The following is a 19,534-nucleotide window of genomic DNA, read 5'->3' as shown; positions in this document are numbered from 1 at the left end:
GATCTTTATATTTAATACTGAATTTAATATCCATAAATTTTATTTTACATTTTAACAAACTTTAACCTCCTAGGATCCTGCTCATCAAAATATTAATGAAGTGATAACCAGGGCACTGCTTTTTTTAATTAAAAAAAAGGGGGAGAGAGAAGACGAAGACGAGGTCATTTTTGTCCTTTGCAAGACGAGAACCTCAATTCCTTGCAAGGCGCAATCACAAGTGTTGAAATCCAAAGGTGGGTCCCATATTCCTTAGTTGGACCAGCATGATTTCGTTAACGCCTACAAAGGAGGCGAGGCGTGGACGATGAAAACCAAACTTTAGTAATCAGGCCAACCATTTCTTACCTCCCTAACTTTCCATCAAATACCCAATCCCTTTCCCTGTCTTCTACTCTTAACGTAATTATTCATCTCCTCCTTCAAGCAATATTTCTGATCCGCTCAAACTGAAAGCCCCCTCCCATCCTTTCTCCAGGGAGAAGGAAAAGCAATGGAAGGAAACAACTCCTCTTACGGTACATCATGGGCCGATCAGTGGGACTACAGCGGCCCAACCCCTGTCAGCACCACTCAGAACAAAAACACGAAGAGCAGCACCGCAAAGTACAAGCAGAAGGTAGGAGAAGGGCTTGGGAAGACCAAAGCGGTGGCTTCGACTGGGGTGAAGAAGGTCAAAGAAGGAACCTCTTTGGGAATTCATTGGATCAAAGAAAAGTACCACAAGACCACCCAGAAACACTAGGAATAGGATTCACTCCTGCACCCCACATACCATGTTACGCTTGACTTGGACTTTAAGCTTCGGTTATTCTCTTTTGGTTTCTATACTATCTTTTGTTATTGTCTTCATATTTTACTCATGATATGAATCACTTGTTTATTGCTTTGTTTTTAATGTAAATAAATGAATATAAAGGCCGCATGGGCTGTTGTAATATTTGAGATCTGAAACTTTGATGTCCATATCTTCTTCTTCGTGCTAGTTGATGAGTTGACCTTGATGTTGGCGTGACAAAACAATTATAGATAGTACTTGGTTTTTTCTAGAATGAATGAAACAGGCAAGAAGAAGTAGCCAACCCAAACCAAACCAATCCAATCCAATTAAGGTTTGGTAGGCATATAGCGGGCGTTTGACAGCTTCTTCTTCTCGTCTATCCCCCCGGTAGGCATAGCGGGCGTCACTCTTTGAAATTTATCGGATGCTCTTTTTGTTTCTCGCTTAAGCCGGCCATGTAATTTGTCGGATGCTCTTTGAAGAATCTCCTCAACCTCATCCTCTTCGATGATTCCATTTCATTTCTTTTATAAACATAAACGCCTGTTTAGGAGGGTAGGATTCCTTTTGCCTCTTTTCTTCCTCCACTTCTCGACTTTCAACTCCATCGCCCCGCCACCGCCATGGACACTCCACTTCCCGCCATTTTTCTCCTCTTCCTTTTCTCGCTCCTATCCTCCACTCACTCCTCCACCATCGGCGTCCAGTACGTTTCCAAACTCCTCGAAATTCAAGACCACGAGAGAGCTCCTCCTTCCCTCCAGGTTGCCGCAGCTCGCGCCGTTCTCCATCGCCTGCTTCCTTCTCACTCTTCCGCCTTTGAATTTCGAATAATTTCTTCTAAGGTAATTTTAAATTTTCTTTCTGTTTTTTTATTTTTTATTTTTTACTGCTCTGTTTGGAGGCATCGGTCATGAATTGAAGGATTAAACTCTCCCGCCCACTCTCTCTCATTAACAGCTTTGTTTTTGGTAGGAGGAATGTGGTGGAGGATCTTGCTTCATTATCAAAAACCATCCTGCTTCACATAAACACGGCGCTCCAGAGATTCTGTAAGTAAAGATTTTTTTTTCATGTCTTCTTCTTCTTATATATAATTCAAATTTTCATAAGGTAAGAGAATTTTTTAGATACGGTAATGGTACCCTATTATAAAGTATCCGTGGGTAGTCGACCCAGTTATATCCGATTAAAGTATCTTATAATCGAGTTTGAGACAAGTTCGGATAATAATTTCACTACTTGTATCGGGTTCGGATACTACCCTTAGATACTCGCAACTCGAACTTGAATATGTTAATATTTGGGTTCCACATATACTTGTCTCGAATCCAATTTCAATACCCATTTACATGTATATATATATATATAATTTAAATAATTAATTTAAAAATGTCCATTTTTGTTGATGTTTAGATATGAACCCATGTAAAGAGTGAAAATAATCAAAACCTTAACTATCTTTACAAACAATTTCTGTTATTAAATATTGACAAATATATTAAAAAATATAGTTACTTAAATTATTAATGTGATGATATTAGTATATTTAAATTAAAAAATTATTAGATTATTAATGATATTTAAATAATATGAATATCATATCATATTACAAAAGAATATAATTACTATTTTATATATATATATATACTTTTAATATAAATATATTTACTTTTTATTTTGTGTTAACATTACAAAAATTATAACTTATAATATATATATTTAAAGAGAGTCTTTGAGATTAAAATAGTTTTAGAATCTAGCTATTTTTTTGACTTTATGTAATTAAAGACAAATACATATAGTTAATTAAATTAATTCATGAAACTATAATTATTAATTAACTTATAATGTTTTAATATATATATACATTATATATATTGAGTTCATTTATAAGAAATATAATTACTATATTATATATACACTAATACTTTTAGTATATATATACTTTAAATATAAATATATTTACTTTTTATTTTATGTTAACATTACATAAATTATACTTATAAAATTATTAATTATAATATATACACCTTTATTTATACAAACTTATAATATACAAACCTTAAGAGAAGTTGAGAAGTTGTGAGATTAGAATAGTTTTGAAATTTAGTTATTTTTTTAAATTTCATATAATTAAGGACAAACTCATATAATTAATTAAATTAATTTATGCAATTATGATTTACTTTATATATATTGGATTCATTTATAAAGAAGATACTTACTATTATATATATTCTAAAATACTTTTAGTGTGTGTGTATATATATATATTTTAAATATAAACATATTTACTTTCTATTTTGTGTTAACATTACAAAAATTATTACTTATAAAATTATTAATTATAATATATATACTTTTGTTTATATAAACTTAATTATCTAAAAATAAGTTATGAGATTAGAAAAGTTTTGAAACTTAGTTATTTTTTTTAATTTCATGTAATTAAGGACAAATCCATATAATTAATTAAATTAATTCATGAAACTATGATTATTAATTCCTTATAATATCTTTTAATATATTTACTTTATATATATTGGGTTTATTTATAAGGAATATTATTATTATATATACACACTAAAATATTTTTAATATATATATACTTTAAATATAAATATATGTACTTTTTATTTCGGGTTAACATTATAAAAATTATAACTTATAAAATTATTTATTATAATATATATATACACATTTTATAGTATATAACTTGTAATATCTTTTAATACAAACACTTTATATTATATATTATATTTATTTATAAAAAATATAATAACTATTATTTAAGTTAATAATTATTAAACAATAAAATAATATTGATTTTTATTCTCAAAAAATAATAATAAGATTTTTGTAATTTAATAATAATAATATATTAAGGGTATAAACCCTAACCACTCTTTTCTTTTCTTTTTTTCTTCTCTTCTTTTCTTCCTCCAGCTAATCGCTCCTTCTTCTTCCCCCAACCAGCCGTTCCTTCCTCTTTTCTTTCCCCAGCTAGCTACTCCTTCCTTCTTCTTTTCTTTATTTATTCCTCACTATTAATTGATAGTTCTTCTTTCATTTCTTATTCTTCTTTCTTTCTTTTTTTTTTCTTCCCCTAGCTAGCCACTCCGATCCTCCATTATTGCCACTCCATTGTTAGTAGCATGAAGAACATTTTAATATTTTTTTTATTTTAATCAAGTTTTTAAACAAGTTAGGGTAATTATAAGATAGTGAAAATGTATTAAGGTTAGAGTTAGGGTAATAATTTTTAAAATTATTTGAGTAATTAATAGGGTTTGGATATTTGATTTTTTATAGGATTAGGGTTCGGTTACCTCGAAATGAACAAAAACCTTACCCGTTGACAACCCTAAGATTTTTTTTACTAATTATAAAATAATTTTTGCTGAATTTAGTTTTTCCATTTATGAATCTTAAGGAAAGTTTTCATGCTGAATTACATTAACCTACTACATAGATTTTGAAGACTTCGGGTGAAGATACGAGTTTAATTTGAGATTTTCTAAGACATGATCAGGGTTCTAAATTTAGCAGATTAAAGTCATAGAATTTATAGGCAATGCATACTTTCTTTTACATTCTTGGGATTACAATTGAAATTTATATAAAAGCATCTGTATTTTTTATGTATAAAATGATAAATCATCTTCTTGATACTTGTATGTGGGCGTTTTTGGCTGGTCTGGAGCAGAATAAGTGGTGTCACTGGGGTTGAAGTTTTGGCTGGCCTACACTGGTACTTGAAGTATTTGTGTGGTTCACATATATCTTGGGAAAAAACAGGCGGTGCACAACTATCTTCAATACCTAAGTTAGGCTCTCTTCCTCGTGTTCAAGATACTGGCATATTGGTTCAAAGACCTATTCCGTGGAATTACTACCAGAATGCTGTTACATCGAGCTGTGAGCTTCTGCTCTGACAATCCCTTCTGTCTCCTAATAAGTTATTCATTCCCCGGGCCACATTTCAAAATTTCACCTAATAAATTTTATATGAACTTCATTTGTTTGCTTTTGGAAGATTCTTTTGCTTGGTGGGATTGGGAAAGATGGGAAAAGGAAATTGATTGGATGGCTCTCCAAGGTATCAATTTACCGTTAGCATTTACTGGGCAAGAAGCTATTTGGCAAAAGGTTTACCAGGTAATTTCCTTTTATAAAGTTTTCGAATTTTGACTAACTTAGCATATTTTTTTCGATTTGCCTTTATCTTTTCACTCTTTCTTGCTTGTGGAGAAAAGCTTGTTACCCTCCACTCAGCAATAACTCTACTCCCATTATGCATGTATGTGATGAAATTTGAAAGTCTTTGGCATTGGTGGGCTGCCACTCAATTAGGCATCTATATTACTTGCTAGTTTGATGCTTTTTTTTCCTTTTATGTTGGCTTCACAAATAATATATGCATCTTGAAAGATGACATAGTTGAGCAAGGCTTATATGCTTGTTACCTACTTTTTCTGAGCTTTCAGTTGAACCTAATTATTGGAGAAAATTGAAAATACTCTTACATTTTCTGGTACTAATACGCTTCTAGTATTATAACAAGTTCTTAGCTACTTGTTATACGATCAACTCTAATTATCCTTTGTCTATTGATATAGTCGTGGTCAGGATAAAAAGTTAAAACAGAATTTTTTTTACGTGCTATTAGTTACAGATTGCTTATAACCTCAGCTCAATATAAATTAATACAGTCATACTTAATATGAAATTCAAAATCAATGTAGTAGTAAATTTGCTATTCGTTAATTTTTTTTGTGCTTGGAAATACTTATACTTGTTAGTTTTATCTCACACCAAATTACATATCAATCTTGATTTATGGTTTTTCTTTTTTATTACCAATCAGAGTTGTTTTACTCTCTGAATATTATTTTAAATTTTCTTTAATGAAATGGGAGTTGGTATCTTTGGTTCATATGTTCAATCTAAGTATTATTTTTGGATAATTGCCAATGTTTCCATAGAGTTATGAATAATGTTCTTAAGTTGGGTGCCTTTAGTTTTCAATATCTCTTACAAACTATTTATCTTAAGCAGAAATTCAATATAAGTAAATCAGATTTGGATGACTTCTTTGGAGGCCCTGCATTTCTCGCTTGGTCACGTATGGGAAATTTACACGGGTGAGTAATTTAGAAAGTTTTAGAAGGGTTCTCTTGGACGTTGGCTTGATTAATTTGGGTTTTATTCAATATGGTAAGTCAAGTATCAAACAATTTTAAGATCATGCTAATGAAAAATGTCTATCATTTCCTTTCAAACCAAGGTTCCTTACTTCCTTTCAATAAGATAACTAGAATAATTGATGTTCTACGTTTACTTAGAGTGTTCTTCTAATGGACGTTATTGTAATAATCCAAGATATACAAATTTTTGGTTGTGATGAGAGTAGTATGACTTTCTATCTGATAAGTGGTACTTAAATCACAGATGGGGTGGACCACTACCACAAAGTTGGTTTAATGGACAATTAACTTTGCAAAAGAAAATTCTTTCCAGAATGTATGAACTTGGAATGACTCCAGGTACTAATTTGCTATTATCGTCCATTATTTTTTCTTAGCAAAAAAAGTTACCATCCATTGTTTTTCATTTTCATTTCATAAATTGCTTTGCAATGTCAATATGTTACTACTTTGGGATACATGCAAAGTAAAGCTTTATCTTAAAAATCTTGTTCTTTTTATCTTAATTGTGATTATTCTTTTCTCTTTTAGTCTTTGAATGAATGAAGAAATCTCGACAAATTTTCTGTAAATTGGAAAAATTACCCTTTCCTTGTATCTTTTGGTGATTGTGGCATGTTGTGCTCTATACTATTAAGTATTGCATATAAGCATATTTACTTGGTTTCATCTGAATTAGGGCAAGCATTACAAAAAGTCATATAGGTATCAAACAAAAAAAACTCACTGATACACTAGATTATAGTCATATGGAAATATTGGTTTTAATTGTTGATACAGGGTAAACTTCTAAGCAAGATATGGCATCACCTTTCAATGATCGAGGAAATTTTTTAAAACATTAATTACTTTATCTATTTTCTTTCCTACTTGATTTACTCATTGTAATTTTTTGTGGATACACTTTGTAGTCCTTCCAGCCTTTTCTGGCAATGTTCCTGCAGCATTAAAAAATATATTCCCATCTGCAAAGATAACACGCTTGGGTAATTGGTAAGCTACATCGCACTGTGAAATGTATAAACGAATTTATTTTTGATGTGTCTAACTTATATTTTCCAGATGCACCCGAGTATTTAGCTCATTGGTATGTACATTATCCCTTTACCTAAAAAGTAGAGTTCGAATCCCCTCTTTCCCAATTATAAAAAAAAAACTTATATTTTCTAGATATCATTAATCCTTAATTTCTCTGACGTATGGTTTGCATGTTGGCAAGAATACTAGCTTTCAAGTGTTTGTGTTATGCGGCTTTCTACTACATCTAATTGAACATAATAATAGGAACTAAGGCTTGTTTATTTCAGTTGAGAATTTTTGCAAAAGTTTACAAAAGATTGGAACCTCATATATATTCATATGAATTGCTCTTCAGGTTTTCTGTTAAAGGCAATCCTAAATGGTGTTGCACTTATCTTCTAGATGCAACTGATCCCTTGTTCATTGAGATTGGGAAAGCTTTTATTAAGGAACAACTAAAAGGTGTGCTCCTTGAATTCCATGGTCTTTTATGTTCATAAGCTTTTTCTCTTCATTATTTTGAACATAAAAGTTATTAGGTGTTAGCTTTCCTTACTACAAAAAATTTATGCAAGTCTTTTAACCTTTTTTCATGTTCGGGCTTACATCTTTGGTCAGAATATGGAAAAACAAGCCACATTTACAACTGGTAAGATTTTATTTTTGTTTGGACTCTCAAATTTCTAAAGATCCATTTTCATTGACTTGTAATTGATAATCTTTGATATAACGATCATTCCATATGTGAAAATCACTAAATTACTCACCAATTGTTTGGTTAGAGAAGTACTTGTTAAAGACAGTATTTAATGATGTTTTAAGATCTGTTCAAGTCAAACAGGCTCAAGTGAATTAAGACTCAGGGAGCAGTTTAATAAGGCCATAGTGGTTCCATATTGGCCTTTTTTAGTTTAAAACATTATAGATTCCGCATAGCCATGTTATGGCTTTAAATTATGAGTAGTAATTAATTTTTTACATTGTTATTATGTTTTTGTTAGCTCAATGAGCTGATTTTTATATCAATCTTATTTCCACTTGTTTATTCAATTGTTTTTACCTCACTACCTTTTATTATATTTAATCAATTTATCATTCTGTTTACCGAATTATTTCTATGTTGTTTTGATGTGTGCTTAACCATGCAGTGATACATTTGATGAGAATACTCCTCCAATGGATGATCCAGAGTACATCACCTCATTAGGTGTAGCAATCTTTAGCGGAATGCAGAGTGGTGATGTCAATGCCATGTGGCTAATGCAGGTCAAAAGATCATATCTCACTAACTTTTGTTTCCAAACTGAGGAACGTTCTTTTATCAGGATGGTTACATATTTATTGACAGTTAAATAGATCTAGTCTGTAAATCTTGATTTTGTTAATATTCTTAACTAAAGTTAGGATGCATATGCACTATGTCATTGCTCTATATATATGATCTTTTCATACAGTTCATAATCTTTTCTTTTAATATTCTAACTTATCCAAATTTATTCCATAGGGGTGGCTGTTTTCATATGATCCATTCTGGAGGCCTCCACAAATGAAGGTTATATCCATAATTTTTTTTCCTTATATGTTAGTCATTGCATTTTCGATCTCAAAATACATCAGCTTTTTAACTTTTATGCCGATTTGATTTTGGTATACAATTCAAAGTATCTGCAACTTGTACCAAACTTGATAAGTTTTCAGTGGATGAAGTTTGAGCACTTGATGCAAACCATGAAATTTTCTTTCAATTTTGAGTGCCATAACTGAAGGTTTAAAGCATGGTGTGAAACATTGGTCTGAAGATAGACAACTGGGAGGGGCTCTAAAGTGTACAGTCATTTACTTTGTTTATTTATGTTTCAGTTGCATATGTGATAATTAAGTGAATAATACAAACATATGTTTGGCCTGAATATATGCTTAAACTCACTATCATAGCATTTTGGTTAGCTTCAGAGATTTAAACTTTAAAGGAACTTGCTTTACTGCTCACCATTAGGTATATTATATGTCAAAAAATTTACAGTTTTTTCCAACCAATTAGTAGTAAACTTCTTCAAAAGCGCATTCAAGATTTTCTTTTCAGATGAAAAGATTAGGGTAATTAACTTTCCATGAAGCTTATCTTGATAGTATGAAATTGTAGATTTTGTATACATGTGTATTCAAATCAAATTATAATTGTGCTTATACGCATAAATTATATGAGCTTGTTCAGATATTGTTATGCATTCTAGCATTTTCTTTTTTCTTATGTTTTGAAGAAAAAAAGAACAAATATTTTGTTCCTTGACAAGCAATAACTATGGTTTTCTCAGGCACTTCTGCATTCTGTTCCTTTAGGGAAGCTGGTTGTTCTTGATTTGTTTGCTGAAGTGAAACCCATCTGGATTACTTCAGAGCAGTTCTATGGTGTTCCTTACATCTGGAAAGTTATTGTTCCATTACTTTTTTCCTTTTTGAGTTTTATAAGTAAAAACTAATGTGTTGATATATGCCTATGTGCACAAGTTTCTATCAAAATTTTTCATCCATATAAGGTAGGAACTTTATCCTTAGTTTTATGAATATAAGTACAACATATACACTGTGTTTTAATGTTAAATAACTCCTAGATAATAGTATTTCTATATGGTTATTATTCTTGGAGACTAAACTGAAATGAGGTGGGTCAAATAGGTTCAATAGCTGAGTTAACTTCAAGGCTTAGATGCTTATAAGGATTATGAATGATAATGTTTTCTTCTATCACTCAGATAGTAAAATGTCATAATGGTCTGTCTTTTAGATTGCTAAGGCTACCTCCTAAATTCTCTATTTGAACATATGAAGATGCTTGAGATGTTCCTTTTATTCATACTGTGTGTATATTAACCATTGAATAAATCCTTATGGACTAGTCTAAGATGCTTTTGGTCCTTCAACCACCCCCTACTGTCCAAAAAAAAATTAATAAGAAAATTAGCGTTAAATATCCATACCGAATTAAATTTTCAAGAGTAAAGGCAATAACATTCTTCTATTAGGGTTTCCAAGAAACCAAGGATATATCATATCGTTGCATACAGAATTTATAACCTGCCAACCTCAAGGCAAGCGAATGGAAGCATGGAACTCATTCTCAATTGTTTCTTATCTGATTTGTTGGCATCTTGCTTTATAGGTGCATGCTACACAACTTTGCAGGGAACATAGAGATGTATGGATATTTGGATGCAATAGCTTCTGGGCCTATTGAAGCTCTAACAAGTGAAAACTCAACAATGGTAAGTTATATTGTAGATTTCTACTTCCAAAATATCATCAAATGGTTGTTAAAATGTTATATAAGATTTTGCCGTCACACTCAATTAGTAGGCAATTGCTATGCAAAAATTGTGCTCATTTAATTATAGCCTGTAGCATTTTCTTTCTCTTTATGTCATCATGCGTGAATGTGTGTATAAGCATAACATTGTCATGTAGATAAGTTTTCTTGGAACTGATCACTAATACTTAACACTTTTACTCATTTGAAATTTATTTGCGATTATTTTCTTCTGATTTTTTTTTACTATGATTTAGATCTTTTTTCTAACACCGTCAATAATTTCTCTTAAGGTTGGCATTGGAATGTCAATGGAAGGTATAGAACAAAATCCAATTGTTTATGATCTCATGTCTGAAATGGCATTTCAACATAAAAAGGTTGATGTCGAGGTAATTTTTAGTTATTGCACAATGCTCTGCATGTTGCATGTGCTATTCACCATTATTATTTTAGTAAAGGTACATGTAAATTGGATTAAAATTTCTAGATTTAAACCTCGAGGTTATGATAATTTTTTCTTCATGTATGAATAGGACAAATAAAGGATTCTGTTGTTTATTATGATTGTTTCTTTGAAAATTTGTTTTTGGCTAAGGAGATAAAAGTAAACAAAAAGCAAGACAAGAAATATTATTAACCCTCAACTTCAGACAGGAGAAGTGGAAAATAATTTTTCTAATTGATATAGAAAGGAAAGCTTGAAAGAGCAGAAAGTGTGGGAGGCATGCATTATCACTTGATATAACCAATTCTATTCTAACCTGTTTTCTTTTAATGAAATACATCTTTCAGGCATGGATTGAACTTTATATAGCAAGGCGATATGGTCAGTCAATTCCTTCAATAAGTGATGCATGGAGCATATTATATCGCACACTTTACAATTGCACTGATGGAGCCTATGTAAGTTCTTAAACTTTTTCTAGTGTTTCTTTCTTTCTTTCTTTCTATTTTTTGGCCGTGTAATATCTTGTAAAATGGTCTTAACATATTTGACCTTTATCCCTCAACTTCCTCAAAGATGCATTAATTTTATCTCATGTGTATGTGGGTGTACTTATATATATGATATAGCTTATATAGCTTTATCAAGGTGAGAATGGTAATGCATCGATTAGTTCCATGAGCATGACTGGTAATTGGGATTATGATAACACATGCACATTAGTCCCTCGACCTTATTAGATTCTTTCTGCCAAGTACCATATGCAGAATGGTTTTAGCTTTACATAATCACAAGCATAAATTTATCATTTTAATTTATATACCATTGATAATTGATAATGTTGGAGCAGGACAAGAATAGGGATGTTATTGTTGCATTTCCAGATGTGAGTCCATCCTTTATTTCATTGCCACGTGAAAGGTATCACCACTATGGGAAACCAACATCTAGAAGAGCCGTACTAAGCGAGAAAACAGATGCTTATGATCAACCTCATCTATGGTATTCAACTTCTGAAGTGATAAGGGCATTGGAACTATTTATTACAAGTGGGGATGCACTATCAGCAAGTAACACTTACAGGTAAATTGTTTGGTTTCAGCACACCTTGCAAACTTATGGTGAACTCTTATGTTTCTTGTTGTGTATTTTGAAACTTGTATCATACACGTACCTTATTGGCCTTAGTTATTCTTTTTTTATTCTGATATACTTTTTCTACATGCCACTCTACTTTCAATGGTCAGGTATGACTTAGTTGACTTGACTAGACAAGCACTAGCAAAATATGCAAATGAGCTATTCTTAGAGATCATTGATGCATATGAGTTAAAAGATGTGAATAGAGTCACCACTCTGAGTCAGAAGTTTTTAGAACTTGTTGAAGATATGGACACTCTTTTAGCATGCCATGATGGGTTTCTTCTGGGACCATGGCTAGAAAGTGCTAAACAACTTGCACAAAATAAAGAAGAAGAAAAACAGGTTAGAAAGCCCTTTAAATTATATATAAGCTATTCAAAATGCAAGGAGATTTTGAGAATTTTGATTGATCTGATTTGAAAATACAGTTTGAGTGGAATGCAAGAACTCAAATAACCATGTGGTTTGACAACACAAAGGAAGAAGCGAGTCTACTTCGCGATTATGGTATTTAATTTGTACATCTTCACAGCTTGAGTCTGGTTCTTATATATCTTTCACCTCAATTTATACTTTCTTCATATGTATATAGTTTCATGGTTATAATGGTGCTATATGAATGCCATCAGGGAACAAGTATTGGAGTGGGGTTGTGGGAGATTATTATGGCCCCCGAGCAACAATATATTTCAAAGTTTTGATAGAAAGCTTGGAAAATGGCGAGGACTTCAAGGTGAAGAAATGGAGGGGGGAGTGGATAAAGCTGACAAACGATTGGCAAACAAGTAGGAAGGTGTATCCAGTGGAAAGTAATGGCAATGCTCTCACCATATCACGGTGGCTATACAACAAGTATTTGAGGCCAGAGTCGTCTTAAAACACACATGCACTCACACTTACTTTCATCGTTGAATAAATTTGCTGCTACGGTATCAAATTAAGATCAAATGAACAATATTTTAATTTCCTCAAGGAAAAGTGTGCTAGAATTGTCTCATCTTATATATGTAATGTAAGCAAAAAATATGTTGTAAATTATATCACTGCTACGTGTTCTCCCACAGTTTATTCTAGCATGAAACTCTTTCATTTCTTATCTTTTCTTTTCATTTTCCTTCAGACATTAAAAAAGCTTATTACAACCTGTCTTTGTTTTTTGGAAAAAAACAAAATGAAAGGAGATTTTTTGTTTTATATATATATTCTTGTATATTTTCTATAGCTTTGACGGCAAGACATAAGATAACAAGTAGTAATGTCACGCCCTAAACCTGAGGCACAACAGACGTTGTACACTTATAAGATATAATTCTACAAATATGCAAAGCTCAAAAACAGATATTTTAACCAACTACCTAAAAGGGTTAAATACATTGATGAAAATAAAATGATTCTCCAAGCTAAGTCTATCAACATTCAAAAAGAACATGATTTCGACAATGTTTAAAAGGAAGTTTCTAATACTATAAACTAAGATGTTAAGAAAAAATCCTAAAGCAAACCAAAACCATATGCTAGCCTATGAAACGTCACTTGCTGAAATTTTTCACATGTTTGACCAAATCACAACTTGAAAAAAATGAAAAAAGCAGTGAGTCCAACAACTGAACAAGTGATTAACATCCCTTCAGTCGAATTAAGCATGCTTAAAACCTTTAAGCCCAAAATTATTTATTCCTATATAAATATCAAAATATAATTTTAGGTAACTTAATTTCGAATAACAAAACTATCTTAGTCCAAAAATTTCAATTAACAGAACAAAATATAAATTTCACAAAATTATAGATTTTGATGGTCTCCTATAACATGCTACAACTACACATAACCCCTATAGCATAGGTTAGAAATAAATCCACAATTAACCACGATGGCACAGGTCATGAATATATCAAAAGCAACCATTGGTTGTATTGAACAGATATCACAAATACCACTATTCTGTAATTAGTGGTACGGTTGGGAGATCGATATCTAATCACAGCTACATGTCGACATGGCCAACATTTAACCCCCATTGGCAAGGTCAGAGCATAGCCATACTAGGAGACAAAACATAAACATATATTTACCAAATTTCATAAAACAGTATATCAACTTCTCAAGCATATCTCATACACATCAAAAACATATTCATTTTAGATTAAATATTTATGTTTATATTCATGAAAACATATATGCATACATTATACAAAGTCATATACAAATTTCAAAATCAAAAATCATATTCCAAAAATCAACATAGAGATCATATTTACTTACATATATTAGCATGCTTATCTGATTTAACAAACCATGGCACAAAATATCATGTACAAGTATGAAAATCACATTGAGGCAAATTTTAATATGCGAAAACACCGAAGGGATTTCAGTCACTTAGCTGATTGTCAAGTTCATTATCAAGCAACAACTCAGAAAATCCTCATAGTAGCCTAATATATCAAGAAAATATGTATACAAAATCAGAATTGAATTTGCAACAAATCTTACAAGCAACTTTCCATTAACCATCTTAAGCACTTAGGGCATGTAGTGACCTCAATTGAAATTTAGCAACATTGTTTATTAATAAGATAATATTTTACTATTATATATATTTTGAATTAAAATAATTTCAAATAAAGTTGAGAATTAAACTTAAATCATAAAATCGGTAACGATTTTAATTTATGATAGAAAGATAATATTAAATTCATATAGAAAAATCATATTTGTAATTTTTCCTTAATTTTTGATATTTTTCTGAAATCTACTAATTTAAGAAATAAATTTTTAATATATATATATATATATATATATATATATATACTTTTAGATATAAAAATACAGTAAAAATCACATATCCAATATTTATAAAGTTTATAGCAGAATTTTGTTAATCATTAATTAAAATCAAATTTTTAAAAAATAAAAAAAAATAGTTTCCTAATTTTTGAAATTTCAGAATCTAGATGGCCGTTTGGCCTAATTTGAGCTCTTGTAACTCTTAACCGAATTGTTTCTAGTGATAAAATCAACACCAGCTTGAAGTATTCATATCATACTATAACAACAAAATTTGTTTTGATTAAAAAGAACATAAAATTCCCAAGTTTCGAAAGCCAAATGTTTAGAAATCATCAGAGAAATACTTAGATTTTTTAGTTTTTAGTATCAACGAATATACTTTGAAGCTTTAATTCTCTTAACACAAGAAGTCTCTAACCCAGCCATTGATGCCAAATTAAACATCTCATTTCATACTACAAACCCTCAAAGAAATGACTCAAAATGTTATTAGAATATGGAGTTCCGATGACCCAAAATTGGGTTATCAAAACTGTTGAAAATTAGGTTTTCAATTAACGTTAAAAATTCGTATCTTCCTAACCATAAAGCCAAACGACATGTTACAAAAACCATTGAAAATATCTTTTCAAGAACTTTTAATTGGTACCCATCATGCCATCGAAAAGTCACTGAAATAGTGCCAAATTTGAATAAAAGTTAAGAAAATACAAATAATTTAAGATTTTTGTGCTGAAACTATGAAAATACAACCTAAACTATGAGACCCCAACCTTTATAGGCTTGTAACTAAGCATAGATGTAATAATATGAGCCAAGGGTAGTTTCATCATTTTATCTAATAAGCTCCCAAAAGAAAGTTTTATGATATTTTAAGGTCTAAATAGGCATAAGATTGCATAAATGACGTGTAATGATGAAAACACGAAGAAAACTAGAAATGACAATAATTTTCACGGTAGGGGTAAAATGGTTATTTTTCACCTCGGATTAAAATTTTAAGTTTTCATGAACCCGAGTATGTCTAGACCTTTATGGATCTTGTCCCGGTGTCAAAGGAGTAAAAAGATTGCACAAAGGGCTGCATGAGAACAAGCTAACTAGTCAAGGGCATTTTCATAATTTTAAGAGAATGGATAAGTTTGGCCTATAAATACTTTCTTCCAGCAGCTTCTTCTCCCATTTTCCAGCAGCTTGTCTTTTTCTTCTTCTTCTCTCTCATGTTTCTTCAAAACCTCCATGGAAGCTTGATATGTAGCTTGCAAAATTCTCTCTCTAGCTCTAGTTTTCATACGTTTGAGCCCTTTTGACTAAAACCTTAATATTCTTTCACTCTCTCACTTCAAAACCCTTGGTAAAGTTTATTTCCATATTTTCTCTCACTAGTTGGGCATTTTAGAGAGAGAAAGAGAGAATTACCTCATTGATTTGAAAGCTATTGGAAGAGAATTCGACTACAAAAGAGCCCTAGGGTAAGTGATGAATTAAGCTTGGTTTTTAGCTATGAATAATGGCTAGTAATTGGGAGTATGAGCTGTTTTATTGTTAAGTATGTTCATTACTTTTTAGTGATTAAGATAGTGAACATAGATAGCCATTTAATGTGGTAATTGAACGCTAGCTAAGAGATAGCTTTTAGGATTCATAGTGTATGAATTGACTTATTGCTTATGCTAATGTGATCCTAGGTTATAATGAAGTCTCATCCTTCCAATTGGATCATTAGGGGAATTAGAGTCAACTAAAGGCTCAACAATAAATCGGTGAGTGGATTGCCTATCAAAATTATTTTGGGAATATGACTGTTTTGTACAAGTGTTTGAATGATTTTGTACAACTTTTCTAAAAAATGAATGCCTTGGGAACAAGCTCTTGAGAAATGATTTATGTTATGATATGTCGTTATTATGGATTTCTATTGTAAAACCTGACCCTATAAACACATGTCATAACATACATGCACTGAGTAGCATGTTATTATGCTAGGAAAGTTCCTAAGAATAGACGAAACCCGGTATTGTACCTAAAGGTACACTTGAGTTGATTTAACCTCAAACTAGTTCAAATAGGAATCGTAGGATGAAATTTAATATTTTATAGTCCCGGAATGACTAAAAATGATTATTCAGAGTTCGAGGGTTCATTTTGGAAAAAATTAAAAATTTTGATATTTAGGGGTAAAATCGTCATTTTGCCACCTAAGATAATAATTTGATCATGGAGTGAAATTTTTTACCAAGATTAACTATTTGGAGTATAATTTAATGATAGGAAGTGAAAAATTTCAATTCCGATAATTTTCTAAACATATTGGCAAAACAATAATTTTGTCGCTCCGGGGTAAAAACCGTAATTTTCACCATCCAAAACTTGTCAAAATTATAGGATTTATTTATTTTTGGTATGAATAACTATGGTATTCTAAGTGGTGAAAAATTGAAGTTTAAAGGACGAAATTTTAAAAACGGGCCAATGTGAAAGTGACATATGACACTTTTTAATAATTTAATATTTTTTAAAGGAAAGTCAACCCATTTAAACCCCACATCAGGTGATGGCCAGCCATAAGGAGAGAACAAGAGAGAAAATAGAGAGGAAAGGAAGAAAAGAGCAAAACCAAAGGAAAACTAGAAAATTCAAAGGGAAAATTACGTTTTTTGTCCGTTTACGCGTCTAACGGTAAGATTTTTTGACTTTAGCTTGATTTCTATCTTTCTTATGGCTTTGTTTCCATTTAGCATGCTTGAGGAGAGAGATCAAAAATTGATACCAAGGGCTGGCCGAATTTCAAGGGGGAGGAATTTGAAATTCTTATGTTTTGATTTTTAGTTAAATTGATAGTTTTAGTTAGTTAAATGTGCATAGAAATCAAATTGGGCAAGAAAGCATGAAATTTTCACAATACCCACCCTTGGCCGAATCTTCAATGATGTACAATGATGATGAACTGATTTTTATTCTATGAGAAATGAAGAGAAAATGATGAAAAATGGTTAAATGTGATAGAAAAACAAAGTGGTAAATTTACCTAGTTAATGTCCCATTTTTGGCCAAATTTTTCAAGGAGAAAAGTGAGCTGATTTTGGTGATTTTAGAAGATTATTGGTTGATATTTAATGGTTAGAAATGTTGGAGAGAAAATGGGACAATTAAGAGCTAAAATAGAGCGCGTTAGCAATTTATCGAGTAAAGTGTCAAAAATAGGTTAATACCGCGTTTAAGCTGTTTTAGGCTATTGCATTTCATACCATGCATTAGTATAGGATTTAAGTCAATTATATAGTGATTTAGCATCAATGTGGTAAATTATGAAATTTTTACAATGTGTCTAGGAGGAGAGCCTTCCGGTAAAGGCAAGGAAGTCATACCCGACGAACAGTGATCAGGGCACCTAGAAAGCATTTAATTTGTACAAACGGTGAGTAAACCTATTATTATTGTAAATTATCTAGAGTTTATTTTTAAATGCTCTTCATGGATTTTATGAAACGAAAATGAGATTAAAATGAGATTTTTGATGTTTTAGAAATAAATGTGACAAGTAAATATATTGTCTTGATTTTCTGAAATAAGAAGCTATTGATTATAAAATTGAGTAATTGGAGGCTGTCAATTGTCTTGAAAAATATATTTTCCTATTAATGGCTTATGATATATGAGTATATGTGGTTATATTTTATAATTGCATTGAAAATTTATGTAAGCTGTCTTTTACTATGCAGGCTGGGTAAATAAATAAAAGCCACGTTATACTATCAAAATTTTATTAAAATTGGTGGGTTTAGTCACTACAGTGACGGGGTTCTGTGGACTGCTTATTAGAGGGGCACGGTAAACCCGGTTATATAGTTACTCCGGTTGTAGAGGCGATGAGGGTAACTCCCGGGGTAGTGTTAGAGCTCACTTCACGTCGAACCCCCACGTAAATGTGTAACTCGACCAACGCCAAGGAGCGACTTGTTTTCAAAACTAACATGTGTTTAACATGTAAATACCTTAACAACCTTGGCAGACTTGGTTAGATGCCTCGGTCAAGGTATCCTCGAGGACTAGTTTTGACTTGAGCCTTATTTTTAATAAAAGTTATAAGCATTAACAACTGTTTTGGTAAATTACAAATATTTTATGGTTTAAGAAATAAATTGAAAACCTTATGAAATGGTTTGTAATTTGTTGTTTAAACTTGCCTCCATGTTACTCGCCTTTAGATATTTATGATAATGTCTGTTTACTCATTGGGGTTGCAAAATCTCACCCACCTCCTTTCTAAATATTTTAAGGCCTGTGGTAGCTTGTAGAAACTTGATTTTGTCGAGGATTCTAATTGACCCCTCTATCACACAGACAGTAGGTTACTATCACCAACACTTGATGTATTTATGGACCACTTGTCATTGTAATTATTATTGTACATTATAACTTTGTAAATTATTGTATGTATGAATTTATTTTACTTCTAAGTTACAAAAGATTTTTACACGTGTTTCTATAAATATTGTATTATATAAAGATGCTATATTTTAATCAATATTTTAAATAGTAATATTTGTCTATAAATCCTTTTAAAATAATTTTGTCTTTTGATTTACTTGAGCTGGAAATGATTGGTAATTGTTTAAAACATAATGTTTAACAACGATTGCTCACAAGAAAGGCAAGAAACTGATACGTAAGCCTTGCGGGGTTTCGATTGATATTTCAGATAATGAGTGTAAATCGAGACGTCGCAACGGTTGTCGTGGGCCCAAGGGAGGTTCCGGGTCGTGACATCTATGCAGCTGCATTATGTTGATATACATATATGTTTGAATATAGTGTTGTGTAATTATATTGACTCG

The 19,534-nt window shown here is 31.3% G+C and overlaps 2 protein-coding genes across 2 annotated transcripts; both read left to right on the top strand.

Annotated features, from left to right (window-relative positions):
* The first annotated feature begins 305 nt into the window (after window positions 1-305).
* On the top strand, window positions 306-940 carry LOC148763415 (uncharacterized). Its single transcript, XM_088804947.1, has one exon. It carries the CDS (start codon window positions 494-496, stop codon window positions 743-745), a length of 252 nt encoding a protein of 83 aa, XP_088661073.1. The 5' UTR covers window positions 306-493; the 3' UTR covers window positions 746-940.
* An 82-nt stretch (window positions 941-1,022) lies between these two features.
* Window positions 1,023-12,985, top strand: LOC18603829 (alpha-N-acetylglucosaminidase-like). The gene is made up of 19 exons (XM_088804946.1): window positions 1,023-1,626; window positions 1,757-1,833; window positions 4,491-4,702; window positions 4,821-4,942; window positions 5,843-5,928; window positions 6,236-6,330; window positions 6,903-6,984; window positions 7,367-7,473; window positions 7,630-7,660; window positions 8,160-8,277; window positions 8,516-8,563; window positions 9,327-9,437; window positions 10,173-10,274; window positions 10,609-10,707; window positions 11,111-11,221; window positions 11,614-11,846; window positions 12,011-12,248; window positions 12,335-12,413; window positions 12,536-12,985. Exons 1-19 carry the CDS (start codon window positions 1,405-1,407, stop codon window positions 12,781-12,783), a joined length of 2,421 nt encoding a protein of 806 aa, XP_088661072.1. The 5' UTR covers window positions 1,023-1,404; the 3' UTR covers window positions 12,784-12,985.
* The last annotated feature ends 6,549 nt before the right edge of the window (window positions 12,986-19,534 follow it).

This window comes from Theobroma cacao, chromosome 3, assembly GCF_053813885.1.
Source record: "Theobroma cacao isolate CCN51 chromosome 3, ASM5381388v1, whole genome shotgun sequence".
NCBI lineage: Eukaryota > Viridiplantae > Streptophyta > Magnoliopsida > Malvales > Malvaceae > Theobroma > Theobroma cacao.
The sequence above is the reverse complement of the archived record's forward strand: the minus strand, read 5'-3'. Positions and strand labels throughout refer to the sequence as shown.